Below are 22,680 nucleotides of genomic sequence, written 5' to 3' on the forward strand. Positions count from 1 at the left end.
CTTCAACAGTCCTCACCTTCCTTCTTCTCTTCTGGCATCACTGTGTGACAAAGTGAGAGAAGCCGGAAGAACCTATGTGTCGGGACATCATTCAGCTTCACAGCTTCAACCAGGCTGTGGTCATAGAAGGCAAACTTTGGGTCAGCTAACTGGTTGTACGAGAAATCAACCTTCTCTGTTTTCTGAAAAATATTGTTCAGCATTATTTGTAAAGCTCTTACATCTCTGTACACCAGTGACCACCCACCATATCCCCCTCTCTTCCTTACTTTTACAAAAATCCCTCTCCTATGGCACTGTTCACAACAGAGGCTGATGAATCTAAATAAATGGGAGGCCATGTAAGCTACTGAATCACAGAACAGGACAGGCACTTGAGGTGCCTTTCAAAGCAGCACTCCAGCTGATAACCTGATTAGCTGAAGATGCCTCCTGTACTAAGCAAATACTCCTACAGGATACCTGCTAAAGGATTTCTGTAGTGCAGAAATGCCTGCCTTTACAACACAAGCCTGTTTGGAGCCATTATGCTCCTGATCTCAATGGCTGTCAGCAACAAGGGAATGTGGACGCCCAATTTAAAACAATTCAAAAGATTGTGCTCCCTATTCTCCCACAGCAGGAAAAAAATATATGGAAGAGGATGGCAGACAAGTGATGTAAAGGTTCGACTGCACAGGCACTGCCCTTTTTGCCTCAAACAAGGAGTCCCAATCAGAGTGGAACGTAGCAGAGAAAGAGCCAGAAGCTCAAAGCATGATGTGTCATGCAGGAATGTACTGCTGAGCCTGCCTAGGACGATTCAGACTCACGCCCCATCCCTGGAGTGCTCAGAGTTTCCAGGATGGGAGTCATGCTTTTGACCTGCGCAAGCTGACATTTAGCACTTACCAAAAGAGCACAGCCCCCTCTGCTCCCCCACTAGCCGGCACAACAAGCTCCCGACACTGCTACACCGTGGATGTGTGAGAAGCAGCCCTTCAGCCTGCAAGATTCTGCTCTGTGGGGTAGCAGGGGCAGGAGGAGCTGCCAGGCAGCTGGTTGGCAGCAAATCGGCATCTCTCCCTGAGCAAAACAGCCCTTCGCATTTTGTTGCCTGAGCAAGGGCAGTCTGTAGGCACAGTGCTCAGTACAAATAGCCAATTTGAATGAATAATTTAAGTTTTAAAGGGCTTGGAAATGAATCACTGGAATGAGGAGTGGGATTTTTATCATCATCTTGCCATTTGTTACTTGGATTACTGCATACAGTTTTCAAACATTTTAGGCAATGAAATCCCAGACAGGCAAGTTTGTGACAGCAAGCAGAGGGTAGATAGAAATGGGAAGGCCACTCATTTCCACACTTTCCAATGTCCAGGCATTAGGAGAATTTGACAGCGACCTTCTTACTGAACTCACTGATTCCCAGCTAAAACTTTAATTCACTGCCAAGGATAATAACATTCACCAATGTGCAGGTTTCCAACAAAAGCAAAGGCCAAGTGTTCAGAGGAGCTGGGCATGCAGTAGGATGCTATGTGAAGCTGAGGGAATAGCAGGCACTCAGGATGCCCTCCCTGCAGGTTTAAACCAAGCCTACTGAAGGGGAATGCAACTCTGACAATCCTCTGAGGCCCATCAGGACAGACCTCCTTGTCGTCAGGATCGAGGACCATGAGCATGTACTGTGCCTGGGTGGAATATACCAAGAGTCCACTTGCACCTATGGAGAAAGCACAGAGCCTGCCCAGTCAGTACTTGAGCACTTACCTCATTTATTTCTATTCTTTGGCCAGCCAGGTCATACGCATCACCTGAAAGCAAGAGAGACTGGGGTTATAGCCACAAACTCCAGCTGAGTGCAGTCTCTGAGCCTGTCTATCACAGGAACTAGTTAAAGTTTTAAAGCTAGGATCAAGTTAAAAAGTTTCAACAACCACACAGATTTTGACATGAAGCCTGAGGACTGCTGCTTCATATCAATCTGTCCCTTTGTTAGTCCATGACAAAATCCAGAATCTCATCTCAACTGCATATGAGTTTATCCCCTGGGAACTGTAGCCAAGAGACCTTTAGGCACCTCCTTCTCAATGGAAAGCCTAAGCCTCCAGAGTACCTTCCCAGGCAGCAGAGACAGTTCATCCTTTCTGTTATGGCTTTCCCAAATGCACCTGAGCAGGCAATCCAAAGAAGCATATTACAAGGAAGAAGCTAAGCATTTAAAAAACAACAGGAAATAGTCTGCTTTATTTCTGCATATTTCCCATTCATTTCTTGAACCCACATCCTATGTTTATATTCCATGGCAACATCCACTTTGGAAAAGTCAGTTATAAGACAGGAATAAACAGACTGACTATTTCTCAAACTCTGATTAGCAGTACTAATGCTGGCTAGCATAGTAGTGCTATTGTAGATACGATGGTCTACAGATATAAGCAAAGCAAGATTTATAGGAAAAAACAACTTCTTCTATTGGACCAACTAATAGCACTGAGAAAAAAGACAAGTTTTCTGGCACACTAGTCCATCAGCAGGTCTGACACAGGCACAACAAACATCAATTTACAAATAAGCTGTGACTAATTTCTCTGGAGCAGTATAATGATGTTAATCAATTAGAAGCTTGTGAATCCTTGGCACCTCCTGAGGAGTATGGAGAAAACTGTTCTGGACCAGACAATGAACGAGCTTGTTAAGCCAATGACTATCAGGATCAAACAGAGCTAACAACTTTTGTTTCCCATTTTTTGCAACTCCTGACAACCTTTTCTCTCTCCTAGTAGATGAAGTAATAGTTACGGCTGCAGAAAAATACCTAAGCCATTGAATAGACCTTGGCCTAAGGTTAAACTACCTGAACAGGATATGGAAAAGCACTGCTCATGACATAAGAAATTGCTGAATACAAGAGATAACTGTGTGAGAAGCTGACAAAAGTTACGGATAGAGCTGTGATGGATGGCTGATTTCACAAGTGGTTAAGAGGGAGTTATGTGAGAAACAGCTGAATGTCACAGATAGTTGGAGGGAAATACTGGGGACCTTTTTCGGGGGTAGAGTCTTGCAAGGTTAACAATACCTAGGTAACAATATCAATAACACCATATTAGCCTGAGATCACCTAGGCAGCAATATCAGAAAAGACAAATGCAGGTACAGATGTAGCAAAACTGGGACCAATGGGGAAAAAGTAATTAGGGGCAGGTTCTTCATTTAGGAGGATAGTGGGACAGAAAAAAGGGAGGTACCAGGACGGCAAAAAGGAGAATCAATGTTCATAAAAATGATATTAAGATATGCAAATGATGTAATCAGGACTGTCCAGGAATACCTGACAGACAGCCTTGCACTTGATCACTGCAGCTGGAGTAGGACAATAAACCAAACCTGTTTTTCTGAGCATAACACACAAGTCAAACAAACGTGTGTGGTCAGGAGGACTGGAGGATACAGGATACTTTCCCCTGCAGAGGGGAACATCCAGACAGACAGACAGACCAAACATCCTGGCATCAGCATATCAGTGCCCATTCCAGGCCTGATGGCATCAGAAACCACCCACCACTTCAAAGCAGTAATTCTCACATAATGCCATTTAAGTTTGTCCCACTTCTTACAAGACTGTCTCTTCTAGACATCATTTTAGTGTCTGTGCACTGAGGCATATAATGGAATAAAACCCAGAGAATAAGACAAACAGATATCATACCATAGGATTTGCCATTGATGGAGCACTTGTTGAAACACATGATATTCTGAGTGAGAGTTCCCGTTTTGTCTGAGAAGATGTACTTGATTTGCCCCAGCTCTTCATTGAGTGTGGTTGTACGGGCCTGAGCTGGTGTGTCATTCACTGGGTAATACATTTTACGGTCCCAGTCAATGTAGAAGCTGTTGCCCAAGCGTATAATCTCTACACTGGTGAAAGAGGAAAAGAAGGTGATGAAATATTCATTAGTTTAAGGGACAAGATCTTTATCTTAAGCACTAAAGTCTGAAAGACATGAGCATCTCAAAGAGTCTATATGCTAAGCACTGCTGAAGTAAGACCAGTTGAAAAAAATGGTTAGGTTTGTGGTAAATTCCTTTCCTTTATTTATAAAACAACTTATAAATATATTTGAAAAGTTTCAGAAGTACATAAGAAATTTTAAACATCTGATGCTTTCTTTCAGTCGGTATTTGTTTCTGCCAGGGCCATTCTTCTGTGACAGAAAGCCTTAGGCTGGACACCAAGTTTAAAAAAACAGCAAGAAATCACTCACACCCAGATTCCCTCAAAGCTTCATTAATCCCACTGTGAATGAGCGGCAGCACTGCACACCAAATAGGCTGTGCATAGGCCATGTCATTGGACCAAAGAGTGAGACAGCAGAAGCAGTGTGTTTCATTTGGTGCAGTTTAGGGAGCGGTGATCAGACTGAAGGCATTTTCAGCAGACTCTGGGCTGGGCTGGGCTGAGCTGAGCTGAGCTGGGCTGTGATGCCGAGGCTTGAGTACAGCCATGGCTGAAGCAGCCCAGACTTCCAGAACAACTCAGTCACTGTGTAATTTAATACAATCATGGAGCTTTATCAGCACACAGACAACATGAATTTCCATTTTGTCGGCGGTGTGAAATACTAGACAGGAATGGAATGAATTCTTCATATTTCCTAACACAAAAGAGAGTCTCAGAATGCAACCTCCAAACTCCTAACCCTGAGCACAACTCTGTGCCCCTCTCAGCAGCTTTATTGAAAGGGTATCTCCAGCAGCTATGAGCTTTCCTTTGCAGTCTGACATCACAAAATTTACACGAATGATCTCTATGAATTATACACCAAGAATTCACTCTATAGTCAGTAGCAAAGCTCCCTGAAGAGTTAGAGTCAAACAAAAAACTACCCAGGCCAAGTCAGTCTACATCCCAGCCTAAGGGTTTCAAAAGCACAACAAGCATGTTGCCTGCCCTTTACCCCTGCCTGCCTATCCGCAGTAACCAACAGAGCACTACATTCTCGAGGCAAGTGATGACATTCTCTCTGTTCATACTGCGCTAAGGACAGCAGATCCTCAGCCTGGTTAAACATCATACATATCTAGAATCCACTCCTCACATGAGCCCTACAGCCACATTGCAGAATGTGACATTCACTTTCTTTGGTGGGCAGCGTAACCATGAGAGAGCAAGGTGCTATTGGTAACAGGTTTCCAGTCTCCCTGTCATAGCATCCTAAATGAAAACCTCCCCTTAAACTGCAAAGTCATCCTCTCCTCTCCAAGACCTCACTGGTATCCCAGCTCCAGCCTTAGCAGAGCTCGCCCAAGGCAACAGAAAGAAGAACATCGCTGTGGTGTGCAGTTATCCAACAAGATGATATTAGACACTGACAAATAAATGGGGGAATTAAGGAGAAGAAGGTTAAGCCCCCTGTTCTTTAACACCACATCAGGCTTATTCTGACTAGTCAAGACCCACAAAAAAAGCAGTGGCCATCAGGGGTCCTCATTAGGTGGCAGTGGCACACAGAGCTGGCCTTGGCTGTGTGTCATACCCACAATGTAATTCATTCATGTATTGGGAAAAGAGCTGCTCCCAACTAAGGTAGAAGTCAAAACTCTCCTAAGATGAAACATGAAACGAGGTTCAGGCACATACCTGACATAGAGCGAAATTGGCACCACTGTGTTTAGAATGATCACGTACGACCAGAACATGAGGAAGCCAGAGTAGGAGGCAGAACTGACACCTTCTGCCCAGGGCAGATAGACCTGGAAGTAGTAGCCCTTATCATGCTCCCAGATGCCATTGCCAATGGCTAGGATAAGACACATCAGTGCTAAAAACACAAAGATCTGCAAAAACAACAAAGATACTGCATTTTAGAAACCAGGAATTTATTATGTACAGGTTAATCAAAGGACCCTAGTCAGATTGGGTTGGATAGCCTGAATCACATGAAAATGGTTTGTAGATGAAGGAGGAAAAAGAGCAAAAGCATGACAATTAAATTCAAAGACAGAACTACACTGTACAGTCTCTTTGCTGATTCGGCATCACAAGGCATCGAACATATGGGAATTTAAGTTCCAAGTAGAGACCTAAAATGAGGTGCTCGTGGGCAGCTGGCTACAGAATATCAAATCTGGGTTGAGTTGAGTGAGTTGAGCTGCTACTTCTCAAACATCTGGCTGCACACTTGGGAACAGAAACCTCACGAAGCACCTTACCTTGCCATTTGCTGGGTGTATCATGGGCTAAGAACAAAGTTTTTCTCACAATTTCTGAAAAAAATACTAAGGATAATTTTTAATACAGCAAGTCCTGCACTCAGCAAGTTGGAATTCTTTACTGGATACCATTCTGATGGTCAAAGGAGAGTTAATCACTGACTCAGAACTAACAGTTGCCTTGGTACCTGCCATCACAATCTGATTACATTTCTTTTGAGCAAACAGAGAGCAGCACTAACCAGTGATGTGTATCTTTGGACTTTAAAGAAGCCTATTTCCTGAAGCCTAAAGCAACCAGTGGCACAGCAAGGGGGAACAGAATTTCAAAGTGGAACACCTCAGTGAAAAATGGGAATTGCTCAGGAACACCATTCCATAGGCACAGAAACATTACATAGGTCATAAAGCATTTCTTGGTTAAAAGAACATAGCAATACAATTATTTGGAAATGAATACAAAAAGAAGGGAAAGAAGGGAAGTTAAGAGAAATTAATATAAACAGTAAAGAATTATTGAACTATGAATATCTAATAGTTATATATAATACAAAGAAAACAGTAAACTCAGAGATGTGGGAAAGGCAGTCATGTTCAACAGACATTTCTTTTCTTCATTTGAAATAAAGCAGAAGGATGTATCTATCCCATATGATGTAGCAGATGAAAAAGACAGTTTACCTTCTGTAACAAGGAACAATATGTAGCTATACGTGCTAATAATAAGCACTGTCAAAACAGAAGGTCCAGGTAAGTTTAAAGGAACTGGCTGAGAAATTCTCTTAACCAGTAGAGTTAATTTCTAACAATGCTTGAAAAGCTGGGAAGCTCCACTATACTGAAAATCTGCCAACATAATTCCAATATTTGAAAGGTAGAAATGGTGACCGTGGGAAAGAAAAACTGCAGCTAGCATGACATCATTCCTGGAGAAATGATGATAAAAGCAGTTCTGTTGATACAGAACATTTGGACTTTTTGAAATATTTGACTTAACATGACCAACATCCTAATAAAAACATGAAGACACGGAATCAGCTGGCAGCACAATAGGGGATTAAACATCATCCCTTGCAAGTATGGTCATTAAGGGGGAAATACCAGCAAATTGGGCCGTCATGTATAAGGCCACGTAGCAAGTCATATTACAACACAACTGCTTAAAAAATAATTGAGGTACAAACAGAGAAACTTTTGCTCATAAAGCTGATATTTATATTGCTGAGGTAAACTATGAGGGGAGGAAGGATACCTTTAGGGAGTGATTTGAATCACTTGGTTAAAAGTTCATACCCTACCAAAATCAGTTTAATATCAAGAAGACACTAAAGAAGGACTGCACTAAGTAAAGGTGCTGGGCTCATTCTCAGGAGACCAATTTATTCCCACACCAGTAGTAGCTTTTCTACTGAATTCCAGAAAGCCTATTAAATTACTCCACTGGTGAAATGGAGACAACTAGTAAGGGATATGATGTGGAGCTTTTCAACCTCTGTGACTGGCACTAAAAACAGACTACAAGTTGCTGTTATAATCATGATGATCTAAGGATATAATAGAGGCATGACCTGGGGATGGGTGATGGACATAGATGAAGAAAACAGACAAGCTTGTCCATTTTTCTAGAAATAAATGAAAGATATTATCTCCCTCTGGAGACCTTGTCTCTTGCAAAATAAAGGAATCAGAAGAGCTAGCTGGCTCTTTTACCATTATACCCTGAAAGATTCCTGGCTGAGGACCCACAGGTTAAAAATTGTCAGTTTTTAGAACATCATCTTCTATGTAGGAAGTTCAATGTGGAAAAAAAATGATTTAGCAGCAGAAATAAACATGGGGCAGGACAGCAGCTGAACTTTCCCATATCACAGCAGCTCTTGTCCCTGGGCTCAACTACTGCACTTGCTTTATATACATTTTGCTTCATTTACATTTTGTATATCTGCTGTCATCCATAACTGGTTTGATTTGTGTGTAACACTAATGCTTATACAAGGATTGCTAACACACTATTTACTTCGAGACAAATGTGAAAGACTGGGCTGTTGACCCAACAGCAGCCCCAGAGATTAATTTCCATAAGGAGAAACAACTGTGTACAGGATGTTGTAATCATTACCACAGCTTCTGTAAGAGAAGGATGTGAATAAATCAGATCACAGACCTGCACACGCTCATGGGGCTTCCCACTGTGAACATCCTCTCTCTCTGTGACTAGACCATGCAGTGCTCGTGATGTATCCTCTGCAGGACTGAGCATGGGTTTTTTCGTAAAGAGAAGATGACTTTTGACAGACATTTCATGTCAGTCTATGACTGTTTCAGTTTATTTATTGGCACTTTGAGGTCCTTTCTGGGATTTGAAGCAATAAGGCATTTAAAGCCAACAGTGACAGCTCCATTTCTCTGAAAATGTGCTTACCCAAGCCCACAGAAAAAGCAAGTCTTACAGCAAAACACATTTGTGGTGCTGGCGGGTGTGTCCTCAGCTGAGGAACATTCACTTCTTTTTGAGATCTCTGAGAAATACTGTGTTCCTCTCCCTCTGATTTCAGTCCTATGCTGCCAAAGAGTCTTGCAGGGGAAAAACATGAAAAAAAATATGTTTTCCATATGGAAAGGTTTATTCCTGATTAACCCTTGTTGAGACACACAAGGGCTACATTTAACCAGGACTGTATTTGGACAGCCTGCTTAAAAACTGTTTTATCCCTGGAAGCTTCATGGACAATTAAACACAAAATAGCTTTGCCTGTGTTAACATGGAACAAGTTTCATTTCACGTAAAATGAGCTATTTATAGCAAGCTGTAGCTGCTTTGTATTTCCAAACTCAAGACTGCAACACACTGCCTCTTTTTATGACTGTGCTTTGTACACTTTGACCACCCAGTGAACTGAAAGGACCTCATGCCACATTCCCTTTGGTGTATGAAGAACCTGGTGGTTAGGGCAGAACAGAACTGTACTTAGACACCACAATGTTAGGTGCCTTAAAAATGCATAAAAGAGAAAAACATACACTTGGCTCCATCAATGCCCAAGAACCTAGGCAGAGGCTGATGCAATCAACTGCAACTCCCTCAGTTTTTTAAAACAGAGCCAGGAGCTAAATTCATCTTGTTCGCGTTTACAAAGAAAGCCCAAACAGTCTGAAAGCTCTGGGTGGGACCCTTAACTTGTGAAAGAAGAGCGGGCAAACCCTAATCTAGAGCTAAATCCTGAGCTCCCTGCTCAGTTTCTCTCTGCTCTGTTTCCTCGCACTGGGGATCCCATACAGCTTGACCCTGCAACCTCTCCTCCTTCCCAGCTGCATCACAACAGGACACCTAAGAAAATGCGAAGTTTTTGAAACACCTGCAAAATTCTGAACCTAAGGCACTCCTGCTGCACAAACCTCCTTGTTTTCTGTGCCCCCCTAAGTCTGAGGGGACAACACACCGAGGGAAACATGCTAATGATGGTATGCAAGAGTTTCACTTGGCATAGATAGGAGTAATGTTGCTAAAGTCAAGGGAGTGAATGTCCTTACTGTACACTGAGTAAGGACTCAGGAGTGCTTGAAGATGACCCTGGAGTTGCTCTCTGTGCAGTGACATTGCTTTACAGCAAACATGCACATGCACATGTTCAGGAGGCCACTTTAACAGCTCTGGGAGCCAGTCTCACTGGTGCCGCTTCGGTACAATTTGCAGTCTCACAGCATGCTACGCACAGACTGTGTTCTGGCAGGGACACAGCTGTCCACTAACTTTTCCTATCCCCAAGCAGCTAAAGAAAAGAGTTCTTGCAATTCTGACTAAAAACAGGAGGGAAGGGCCTGGGATAAAGTGCCAAGGATGGAGAGAGGGAGAAGCTTGGAGATGTATGCGCTGTAAGCCCCCATGCTGAAGAGGCGCAAAGCCACCGAGGGGAAGGCAGAGCTCAGGACAGCCAGCCACAGGGCCTTGTACTGGGCTGTAATGGGCAGGCTGCTGTGGGAGGCTTCCAGCTCTTTCCTCCCCAGGGCCTGCTCCAGCACCAGGGGGATGAATACCGGCCCCAGCTTGGCCAGAGAGCAAGGGCAGGAGGGAAGAAGAGGGAACAGTAGGCACTTGTAGGAAGAGGTGACCATAAGAGTGGCCAGCCCTTCCCGTAAGCGAAAGGGAAGGCAGTGGAACATGACAGAAAAAGCATAACAAAATTGCATCCAAAGGAAAATAAAAGCCTGCAACTAAATAGCTTTTCTTCAAAAAAACAGTGATTAAAGCAGGGTCAGAATGCACGTCTCTGAAGATTGGCAGTAGCAACCAAAACAGTCCCTTGCCTGAGTGGCTTTTAGCTCAAGTGGTAAAGTCCTGGAAGGGTTTCTGTAGAAAATTCACTATCTCCAGGTAGAAAAGTTTGCCATTTGTTAAAACTGCTGACAAGCTTAAACCTGAAGTCTGAGATGTCTTCTAATCTGTGGAGCTTACCTGCTATACAACATTAGTGTTCTCAAATTCACCAGCTGCTGAAAACACCAGTTTCTGGATGTTAACGAGACCATATCTAACATTTTACCTTAATGTGTTAAGTCAGAAGTTAGCATTATGTACATCAACAGACTTGATTACCAAGTCCTGTACAGATATCACCAAAGATGCCAAGAAATCATCAAGAAGAGGGAGAACTGCTAATGTTTATTTAAATAGAAAATGACAAAATTAACAGGAAAAAAAAGCATTTGCAAGCTTCAAAGTGATTCTCACAAAAGAAAATGTGGAGAGAGGGAGAGCGAGAGAGAGCAGGAAATGAAAAGCTCAGAAGAAAGGTCTGTAACGCTGTCAATGTAATGGCCTTGTTTTGAAGATGGGCTGGCCGAGGCACTGCAGAACTCTGTATGCTAATAGATTTTTACAAAATTCCTCTTTCTATCATTAGTCACTTCTGATATCCCCTCACTTGTGAGGACAAAGAGATGGAGCATTCAGAAATTATGAGCACATCTGAAGAAATGAAGACAAATTAATTAGACTTACCACTAACACAAGGACATTCATGAGCCGATCGATGCTTGTCCGTTTAAAAGTTGTTTTTCCACTGTTCTGCATCAGTTTGGTGTCTGGCCCTGAAGACCAAATACAGTCATGATTTCTAGTAACAATGCTTAACAGTTCAAAAGGTCATTCCCTTTGATGTCTCACAGTGCTTTTACAACACAAATATCCATCACAGCCTTCTTGAAAGGCAGGTGCATATAGTTGACAGTGTTGGTGGGAAACTTGGGCAGAAAAAGGTTAAATCACTTGCTTTAGATTGTTTGGAGAGACTCATATATAAAACCATTCATTCTGGATTTTGATCCTGCTCTCTTCTGTCAATAGTCAAGCCTTCCTTTCAGCTTTACTATTAGTGATATATTACACATTGTCTCAAATGTCTATAGCACTATAGAAACAACAGAAATTCTTCACTCATAAAAAGCATTCATAAAAATATCTAATAGTCTACAGTAATATCACTAATGATCCTGATATTTCAATAGGGATTGCAATCATGTAGAACTGATATGGAATTTTAAATCAAATGCTTAAAATTGGAAGTTTTGTACATGCCTGGAGATGCAGAAAGTCTCCTATTGGCCAATACATCCTTAAACAGATGTAATTCTTAAATTCTCCCTTATTTATTGATCAATCAAGATTTCTTTCATGTTATTTGCTGCATGAGTTTATGGAACAAGAGACTGCTTTTGCTTACAAAAGTACTCCATCAAGATGGAATTGGATGTTGTACTGTAGGATTTGCAATCCAAATTTCTCTTACAGACCACTATAAAAAATTTCCAGATTAAAATCCCCCATAGTATGCAAAATTTCTAGCCTGGAGTTCAGTCAAGGGATCACATGTATAGTTTTGCTCTTGCTCTTGTACCTGATAAAAACAAATTTTCTGAAGAGGAAAATATTTGGTTGCTTTGTGCTTACTGTGTTTTATGTGTTCACATGCTAATGCTGCTGTGCTCTTCAACTCACAACGTACATGTTGAGTTTTCGACCTACCAGCATAAATAACGAGACCAAAGCACCACTCTGTGTTCCTAATAGTACAGCCTCTCAACAGCATCTTCTCATTGTCCAGGGCATACTTCTCTCCTCGAAGAGTCAAAGTTCCTGTGAACTTATCTAGTTTGTTATTTGGTGCCTCACATCTGACTTCACCTGTAAAAAAGGAAGATAGAAGATGGTGAAAATCTTCCTAGCTTAGAAATATGTCAGTCAACACATACTGCATTCCCAGCTGTTCCCCAGATGTTGCTGCAGCCCACCTCCTGGCTCTGTCATGCCCATCCTTTATCTTATATTTATTTATGTTTTGGGATATTGCTCTTACCTATTTTCATGTCATAATCGAATGGGCCACAATGGATCTGGGTTTATCCTAGTCTCTGAACATAGCAATTTTGTACTGGGAGAGTCCAACACAAAGTTTCCACTCCTTATATGTGAGTGAGAAGAAACATTGAACCAGCAACATACTTTTAATCCTTCTATAGCAAGTTCATAGCAGTAGGATGTCACTGGATAATTTTAGATAACAATTGCTGACCTCACATAATTCTTATTCCATCTTCTTTAAAACCTGCAGGAGCCCAAATGAGAAAATCAATGCCTGAAGGTTGCAAGAGAGTAATTAAGTGAGGTGTCTTTGCTCACTGTTTTCTAATTTCAACTCTTTCATACCACTGGCACCTGAAAAAAGAAGCTGGTACCTTTGGCTCTGCGGCTGACACTGTATGTCATTGGAGAGACTGTTTCTATTTCCACATTTCACATTTATTCACACAACACTGTCAACATAGATATTTCAGTATAAAAATCATCAACATCTAAAGATTCAAAGAGCCTAGGGGATGTATTGGAAAGAACTGGAAAATACACTTATTAAAAGGGATTCCAACAGCTCGTTCTATTCTGTTTATCAACAGATGTAAGATATTTTGATCACAGACTGCAAATATCTACATAAGGACTAGCATTTGCCTAGAATACAGTTCTTCCAGCTGTTCTCAGACAAAACACATCAAGCTCAAAAGATTGGAAGCAAAATCTAGAGAAATCCAGAAAAGAGTACATTAAGTTTGATGGTAGTGTCTCCATCACTGCAAATTTTAAAATCAAGAACAGATGTTCTTTTTGTAGAAAAGTAGCTACACTCTAGTGCAGACAAGTTATAAGACTTCACAGATGAAGTGATTAGGAAATTCTAAAACACATATGACATCAGAGCCCATACTAACAACTATGATAATCTTCTACTTTGTGATCTAATTAATCTAAAAGCAATCATACCTGAACTCCAAAATCTCTAAAAGTCTAGACTAACCAGGCCTATCTCGCTACAACCCCTGCAACACTTGAAAAGCACAGAGAAAACAGAGGTTTTGCAGTGTAACCTGAAGCAGAACACAATGAAACTTTGGTAAACCAAAACCGGGGCATGACTTGGCAGCTGAAGATCCCTCCCCAGGAATAGTGTGCCTCTCCTCATGCTAATTCCAGGACAGTGCTTGTGTGAGTACTTCGTATGTTAACATCCAGAGCTGCTTTCCAGTTAAGTGGGTAGATTGGGTGGATCCACATTACTGATATGCTGATAGTGAAATCAGAAGAGATTCATCCAAGTCAGATTGGTCACCAAAAAGTGAGATGCTCTAGAGATTCACCCAATATAGCTGCACTGACTCTGGTAACTCTATAGCTGAAGATACCTCAGCAAGACACCATGCCTCCTGTCTCCGGCAACCATTAAGAGCAAGAAGGTATCTGAATGTCAATACTGCAAAGCCTACATGCAATTAGTGGTAGGTAAATGAAAAGTATTGTTTCCTTTCTCATCTCCCAGTTCCCCAAATCAAATAAAGAAGCTCATCTTTTTGCATGTATCTCCCTTATCTGAACCATCACAATGTCAACAAACATAACTGACATCAAGCATTCCATTCAGTGCCTCTATTAGCTGCTCAACCCTTTTCTCTCTTCCTGTCCTAAGAAGTAATTTGATAAAGAGTTATATAAATATTTAAATACTTCTACAGAGCTTAGCTAGGGAAATGCAAGGTTAGGTCTGATTCCAGGCACTCTTCCAAGTATTCTTCCAAATATAAATCATCCTGGGAAACATTTTATTCATTTTAAGTATTGCAAAGAAGCCACTTTTATTTACAACATAACTAAAATAGAGATTTAAAGAATAAATAAATATTAGATAAGTTTTAATTTTCAAGATGATTTTGAAACATTTTATAATTATGCAGTTTCAAAATTGCAGTAACCTTAGATAACATTACACAGAAGATTTTTGAAAAATGATTTAGAATAACGATTTTGCTTCCAAAATTGATACACACTGCAGGCTATTCAGGAAAATAATTTAGACACGCAACTGGGATTATTAATGTGAAGCTTCTAATGGCACCTGTAAGAACATATTTCTCAAGACCTAAAACACTCAGAACCTCAGCCCTAACTTCAAAGAATTCCTGATGCACCAAGTAGTCACTCAGCTGAGAGGAGACACATTTTTTCATAAAATCTCAATGTAGAATTTAAAGGAAAAGCCCATGCTTTTGGACAGTACTACCAGAGACTCTCCAAGCTATGCCAAATCTCTGCCACATCTCCACCATTTGTCCTGAAATCATCTAGTTACTTCAAGAGGGTTTTTTTTAATTTTGCTTTTTGTCTTTATCTAAAAACATTTCCTGAGAATCTGGCTGTCTGTAGAACTTCTCAAGGACACAACACTCAACTCCATCCTTTTCCATACAGACTCATACTGCAGTCCTGCCCTCATATCTAAGCCAGCAGGACACTGCAAAACACAGCTAACATCAACTGGTCTGCTCTCCCATCCTCTCGCCAGAGAGAGAACTGTGTGAGCATGGATTATTCTTTTCTCAACACATCTGTCTGCTTTCTGTATATGTGCTGCTATATGTTTATGGTATAGAAAACAGCGCTAAGAAAGGACACCTTGTCCGTTAACCACATCTGCATTATATGTCTATAAATATTTTAAAACACTGTCTTTGTTGTGGTGTTGAGAGAGCAGGGAAATACTGGCAGTGCAAAGCTGGGAAGTCAGTCCTGTGCCATGTGTGCACTGAGCAGAGTTAGCCCTCAGATCAGCACTGTGTCTAGGAAGTGCAGCCTCACAGAAGCTAATGGTTACATCAGTGTAAAACTGGTCTGATGTCAATACTGTTGAGAAAACAGTTCCCACTGCGCAATTAAAAGAACTCTCAACACGTACAGACAGATGCTAAAGAAGAGTGTGCAGCCACAGGGAGAGTTTGCACCCAATGCGCTTTAATGCAACATCCACACCTGGCACCTGAGAGACCTACAAGCAAAGGGGAATCTTTTCCTCTATATACACTGTTGTTATCCATTGTACAGACTGCAATGTACCACTTCTGTTTCATTGCTACTACATCCAGAGGAGTCCTATGCAGGGAGCAGGGGGTAGCCTGGAAGGAAGACTCCCAGTCTCTCTCTGGACTTTGGTTTTTGGGAAAACGCTTTGGGAATTTAATTTGCTGTGTAGACTCACCATCAAACTCTGTCAGTTTCTGAAGATCTTCTCCAAGCTCTGCAGTGACTGTCAGTGCCTGCTTCACCTTGAGGTTTGTTTCACTGTAATAAATTACATGAGACATAAAAGAATCAGTCCAGCTCTCCCTGAAAGGTCACTTCTGTCACTTCTGTTCCTGAGGATAGTCTTCTTCCTTAGACATCTGATGGATCATGCTGTCATGGGCCTTTTTTGGCTGACTATAACAATATCATTATCTCTTTCTGCTCCAAAGGTAGGTGGTCCAGAGAAACGCTGGACATGTTAGCAAAGAGGGTGAGTTACTTCTGTCTTCTGAATTCCACTGCAAGGTGTAACACCAGGCATCACAGCTCCCTGAGCAGCTCACTGTCTATCCTGCCACTCACACCACACTCAGTCCTGAGGTATCTGAGCATATAGGAGAGCTCTGGATCTTCTGCCATGATACTCTGGACCTCAAGAGTACTGAAGTCCTGGGACTAGTTAGCTGGAGAAGTGAGTTGAAAATGGGGGTCCTGCAGTGTCAAAGAAGCACTTCGCATGGTCAGGGCCTCCTAGAAGTACTCCCTGGCACTTGTATGAACCAGAGCTATAGGCTCATTTTCAGCAGAAAGTAGAAGAAGAAAGTCCAGAGAACTGTGTGCAGGGGCTGTCTGGAGCAACTGGGTCTCTCTCGTCTTGCTTGGTCCTTCAAGCAAGGCCAAAGTCCACAATTGAGGATGGCTCCAGGCAATGCAGAAAAGGTATGCAAACTGGGTCATAAAGATGAGGTCAGCTCCAGTTTATTCCAATTAATACAAATTAGTTGTAGCCCTCTGACTTGTGGCCAGTTGCCAGTTGTGCCCTGGAGTGAGCAAAGTTTGGATGCCTTTGCTGTGTGCACGGATATAGCAGTCAATAGGAGATTACTGGAGCTATTCATTGTGATTATTTCACCTAAATAATTTGGCTAAGAGAAAAGACTAAGGCAGGTATAAAAACCAGAAGGCTTCTGCCGGTGCCTTCAGATATTGCAGGAACAAATTTAAACTAACTCTGAGTGCCAGAAGAACTGTTACTAAAAATCAGAGGGTACAAAGCACCTCCCCATATGACATTTGACATGCAAGAGTGAAGAGTATCCACCAGAAGACATCATTTTTCAAGACACTTACCTGAAGATTATTCTAGGTATTAAAAAACTATTGCTACAAAAGCCATTGTAGGTAAAGAGGTGCATTTTGATTTAACCCTGCACCTACATCAGATAATTGCTTGACTGAATAAATGATGGATCTCATTGCAATCTTTCCATGAGGCATGTTGGAGCTAAGCAATTATGCTTCCATCTAGTGATAAACCCACTTAGCAGGAAAGCTGAAATGACTTTCAACTCTTTGGAGAATTATCAGATAAGAGTTTGGGGCAGGCAAATGTCCAATAGGGAAAGACTGTATTTAAACAGTTCTCAGTATGGAAAAAGTGCAGATAGGATGAGGGAGGAAACAGCAGGCGAACATGAGCGATCTTTACTAGCCATGTGCAATCCTGCTCGTTGACCTAGCAGGATATACGGCAACAGCTTTTGTGATTCAGCTCTGAACTTGGCAGTGCTGGAAACACAGAGATAGCTTGCCTTCGTGGCATCAAGGATCACCACACAAGATTTGGCCTTGCATGGGCAGCAGTGATTGTGCCTGAGGGCCAGGCTCACTTACCCATCCAGTTCAGCCGTCTCGATATACGTCAGGCTGTGTGGCTCACTGCTCGACAATAACAGTAGATCGGCCTGGACACAAACAAACAGATGTGGCATGAGCTAATACAGTCAGAGAGCAATGGCACCACTATGCGACTTAGGGTTTCTGAACACTGCATCTCTCTGAGGCAGTTAGCATCACTACTGTCTAATTTGCTTGTGAGTGAGAAAAGTAATTGTAGAGACTAACTGTGCACATGATGGAGAGATACTGTACTCACCGTCACAAAGTTGTTGTTTTCTAGTTTTATTATATCCCCCACTTGGACATTCATCCATTTTTCATCCTTCAACCTGCAAAAAAGCTCCTTTTAAGTAAGCACATAAAGCAAATACGCTTGGGAACCTAGGAGGCTCAGCTTTGCTCCTAAAGCCAGATTGTAAGTGCTATGAGGAATTGGACTGTAGGTTAAATGGAGCAGGGTCTGCCAGTTTGTGGTGTGGTCCATGCTGACCTCTAAGAGACTATCACTATACCAAATGATAGTAACAGTGTTCAAGTGGTGAAACATGCAAGGTTGACATCAGGCCCCACAATAGCAACACAGTCCACGTGCACTGTCCTGTCTGGACTGATTACTCCCTCCCTTCCCCTAAAGAGCCACACTGGCTTATAAAGAACTCTCTTCTTCATTGTAATAGATATCCCAAATGCTTGGGAAAATTGCCAGTTTTGCCAGTTTTTCTAAGCAGGACTAAGGGCCAGAGCAGCAATCCTGACTCTGTGTGGGACTGGCTGTCAAAAGGGAAGGAATCTGGGTGCTACAGCTGGTTAAGCCAGTGCCTGCAATGGCCTTCACAGCATTATTCAAGATGTCCAGCTAAACGGCAAGTGCCAACCTAACCAAGTCATGCTATCTCTATCTGAAAAAACTTAGAGATGAAAAATATCAAGTGTTATTTCAAAACAGTACTGGGATTCCAGCTTGAGCTCATCTCAGCCCTTTCTTATTTGATGTCAGTCAGAGTTGGGCAGGACCTGGTTTCTAAGCTTTTTGAAACAGACAAAATATTAGCAAATTTGTATTTCAGTGTAAGTGTTTAGTAGACACAGTAACTAATACACAGTAAACTAAGAGACTAGCTTACTTAGCTGAAAACACAAAAAGTATGTTCCTATTCTTCAGTTTCCAGTTATATTTTTAACTGTTTGAGCATCTGTTGGAGTTTACACAATATACTGCTATCTATAGCACAGAAAAAAAACAGAGTCACCAGGGATTTCACAGCTGTCAACAGCTGTGTCGTATGGACAGTTGGACTCCATGGAGCTGCAAGTACAGAGTTAATCTGTCTGCCATGAAAGCCAAAGATTCTGTTGTTTCTTTCTGAAGGAAAAAACAGGGCTAGCAGTACAATGCCTAAGACATACAGCTGAAATCTTTTGAATACTTTTAAGACAGAAGCACTTCATGCCTAAGTAGACCCATTCAAAGTATTACGACATGTATGGAGAAGTTACTCATGTTTTTTAATCTAAAATCACTTGTTGATTATGTCTAGCTCTGCTTAGCTCAGAAATAAATACAATAAACACAAATGGCCCTGCTTGGCCTCTCTAAGGTAACAAGTAAAATAATACGATACTCTCAAGGCATCACCTATTTAAAAAGATATATATCTTTTTATATATCTAAGGTAATGAGTAAAATAAATAGTTTACTTTTTCTATGTGCAGGGGCATAGCCATAACATCTACACTGATTGTGATACTGTGTTTTGTATTCACTAATCAGATACAGTAGCCCAGAATTGCACTGAGTACTATGAACAAACAGAGTGAAAGAAACTTCCATTTTAAATTGTTTAATGCTCTTCGGGAATCAGACACACAAAATAGCAAGAAAATGCTCTTTCCAGTGGTAAATATTCCATTGAAATTACAGCAGAAGAAACAAGACTTACATGCCATTGATCATCACCTGGACCGGGCGGTTGTTGACGTGTTTGTCACTTTTGTGTCGATTCTGAAAAGTTGATCAGCATATTAAAAGACATTTCCAGGAAAACAAGCATACAAGATCTGTAGGCAGTGCATTAACAGCTGGCATAAATGGGCAATGACACTATAGGCATGAATGCAAAGACAGATTAGAGTCATAGCTGAGTAACAGTTGAGATTATGTTTAGCTAGTAGGAGATGGCATAAGTGGACTGCAAAGAGGAACAGGTGACATGGGGCTTGGAGGGAAGAAGGAGGGTAAGGCCTTACATGCCACTTAGCACAGTCCTGACTCCATCGGGGTTGGTCCCACCCATCACAGTTTTGTGAACTAAGTACCCAGAGAAATTTGGTCTTCTGCTCTGATACAGAAAGTGGCCACAAATGTTCTGGTATTGCTTCCTGGGAGAGCACATCACCATCTCTGACCACTTACACTCCACAATAATGTCTCTGTCTGCCTACATACAAAGTTGCACTGAGTCCCCACAGACCAAGCTAGGGCGTCAAACTTATTCTAAAAAACAGAGAAAATCAGGTGCTAAACTCGGCTTTGGCCTAACATCACTCAGTGAAGTCAATGGAACTTTTACCGTTGGCTTTGATGGGAGCAAATTTCGGCCAAGGCTGGGCAAAAAATCACACACAGGTTGTATACTTACTTCCTACCAAATGTGCTTTCCTAGCAGGATGCTTCCCCCATACACACACATAGGACCTAGATGGCAGAGAATGAGTTTTCCAAAGTGGAAGCCTAAGAATAGACTCCTGTGCCTGTATTCAGGTATTTCTATCACATTTTCAGACATGCTAACCAGTTCCCGAGAAAGCCAGTGGAGCTGCTGGGCTGCAGTTTGGAATTGCAGCAATTTGGAAATTCTGGCTGCTTTTTAGGTAACGAAGTATAGATTTGGGAATCTAATCTCAGACCCCATCTTGGCCACAGACCAATTCTCCAACTGTGTGCCAGTGGCTGTGTTTATTTTCAGTAGTTTGCTTTAGTCATAGTCCTGAAGAATCATGGGCAAACTCCAAAGTGCAGGACAGTAATCTTACAAAATCATCGATGGCATCCTTGACTCCCGATACAGCCAGCACCAGCACTAGGGGCACCACTGTTGTAAACCAGGACAATGAGGAAACCTGAGGAATCAGCTGCAGAAAAAAAGAGATATGGGTTGAGAAGTTTCCTGTCAGTTCAGCAAAAAGAAGGAAATAAAACACTGTGTTTTGTGAAAGCTACAGACTATATTTTTTTCTATCATATCTGAGTATAGAATAAAGACAGTAATGCTGCCCTGTCATTTATATGTCCCCCCACAAAGTGGAAGAACCAAGGAAACCATGCTTTGCTTACAAGCCAAGCTCTAATTTAGGATATAAAAATGGAGCTCTCAGGAAATGCAATGGATTGGTCTCCCTTGTTGTTTGTACCACTAGAACTACAAATTCCCCAGTGGATTTTTGCTGGAGGCCCTGACATGGGCAAGCCTGGTGAGAGGGACGCAGAGCTATCTGAGCAAGGCCTGCTGTGCAGAACCTTCAAATGCTTCTATTTCTGTTTCGGTAACTCTTGGTATTTTGCTGAAGTAAACTTCATGTCAATAAACAACGGACAGCTGTTGCCAGGGCTGACCTTGCCCTTACTAGATCAACAGAGCCATTTTTGTTTCCCACATTTTTGCTAGTGTGAGGACCTGAGAATTGAAAGCAACTGCTGGTCAAAGCCCTTTTGCTGTCACTGATACAAAGATGCCTTACTCCACCGTAGTTGTCCCCTTCCTCTAGAAGACCAGCGCTAATGATGGAAGCAATGCGACTCCGGCATCATCATGCCCATTAGAATGGATTTGGGCAGCATCAATTCCATGAGAATGACTGAAGTGACATATTTGCCACTAAAGCAGCTGCACTCTTCAGGATGGAGAGCTGCTCTTTGGGTCACTCCTTCTGCTGCATTGTCATGACCAAGATCCTACAAGCACCACCAAACCCAGTCAGGAGGAATGACGTGTAGAGCCAAGCCCAGCGCCCAGCAGCAGTGGAGGGTGCACAGCCACATAACTGCTATCTTCTCCCCTAACTGGGAAAATACATGTCCTGCTGGGCTGTGCCAATGGAGTGGGGAGGCAGAGTCCCCACAGCCGGCCCATCAAAGCCACTCCTGATGCAGGCAGAGATACTTTCAATGCTACAGGGATGGAGTGAGTGGGCAGACAAGGGACAAACTTAAATGGCGTAATACGATACAAGACTAATAGCTACCTGCCCTAGCCTACTTTGATAAACAAAGCAGAAATGCTATAGGTTTTTATATACAATCACTTCTAACCGGTTCAGCAAAAGATATAGTTGAGGAATTTAATAGCTTGAAATACTCTAATTTTGACAGACAAACAGCTAGAGTGCAGTACAACACAGGAACAGTGCTATCAGCTTAGCTGAAAATGCATTTTTACTATAAACTAGCTTCTTGGAAAATACACATGTGGGCTGAAATTTCCCAAATTTGGTCTCTGTAAATAAGCAAAGAAGATTGTGTATAGTTTGCTCTAGCCTTAACAAAATTTTGCCTACACATTTTTGAGCTAAGAGAGAAAAAGATGGTTTGGAAAAGGCCGTTTTGCAAACTTGTTTGCACTGAATGCTGAAGTGAATTAGACCAGTTTTTCTGATAACACATATTCCAATATGACTCAGAAATGACAAAGTGCACAGCTTTTATCCATATTCTAGCAAAGTTCAAAAGGGCAGAAATCCTGATATCAATTTCTCCAGTATGCTCAACTTTCAGAAATACTAGTATTATCATCAGCACTGGGCAAAGTGCAACTCAGTGCCATTATGAGCCACAGCGTTCAATAGCATTGCCACTGTTTGACATGCTGACATACTCCATATTACAGACCTTCCTCACCCTACTGAGCAGCGAGCAGCAATATTCAGCTCTATGCAAACTAGCTGCAACCATCAGCCTTCCTGATGTTAACTCCTTCCTTTCCAGGGAAAATTTGTTCTTCTTCATGCTATTTCCTATGAGGCAGTCAGTAGAATACAAAGAATTTGCCTTTAAACTTTTGGATAAGACATAATTTCCTTTTGTACTACAGAAGGAATTACTAACGCAAAGCCAAGGACAGCTGGGAGCACTCAGATGTAGACACAAAGGGGTAGTAGGACAGGGCATGAAAAATGTACACAACTTGTTGAAAACTTTAAAATTT

General features: G+C 41.9%; 1 protein-coding gene across 4 annotated transcripts in view; it reads right to left on the reverse strand.

Annotated features, from left to right (window-relative positions):
• LOC112988025 (phospholipid-transporting ATPase ID-like) overlaps positions 1-22,680 on the reverse strand; it is an 86,505-nt gene that overhangs the window by 22,940 nt on the left and 40,885 nt on the right. For all 4 annotated transcript variants that reach the window (XM_026108221.2, XM_026108220.2, XM_026108222.2 and 1 more), the window contains 11 exons: positions 20,513-20,611; positions 19,420-19,481; positions 17,736-17,808; positions 17,474-17,544; positions 15,774-15,856; positions 12,221-12,379; positions 11,198-11,286; positions 5,627-5,823; positions 3,695-3,903; positions 1,753-1,796; positions 17-182 (listed from right to left, as the gene is read on the reverse strand). In XM_026108221.2, coding sequence (XP_025964006.2) covers positions 17-182; positions 1,753-1,796; positions 3,695-3,903; positions 5,627-5,823; positions 11,198-11,286; positions 12,221-12,379; positions 15,774-15,856; positions 17,474-17,544; positions 17,736-17,808; positions 19,420-19,481; positions 20,513-20,611 — 1,252 coding nt within the window. The remainder of the gene's footprint in view (positions 1-16; positions 183-1,752; positions 1,797-3,694; positions 3,904-5,626; positions 5,824-11,197; positions 11,287-12,220; positions 12,380-15,773; positions 15,857-17,473; positions 17,545-17,735; positions 17,809-19,419; positions 19,482-20,512; positions 20,612-22,680) is intronic.

This window comes from Dromaius novaehollandiae, chromosome Z (genome assembly GCF_036370855.1).
Source record: "Dromaius novaehollandiae isolate bDroNov1 chromosome Z, bDroNov1.hap1, whole genome shotgun sequence".
NCBI classification, from domain to species: domain Eukaryota; kingdom Metazoa; phylum Chordata; class Aves; order Casuariiformes; family Dromaiidae; genus Dromaius; species Dromaius novaehollandiae.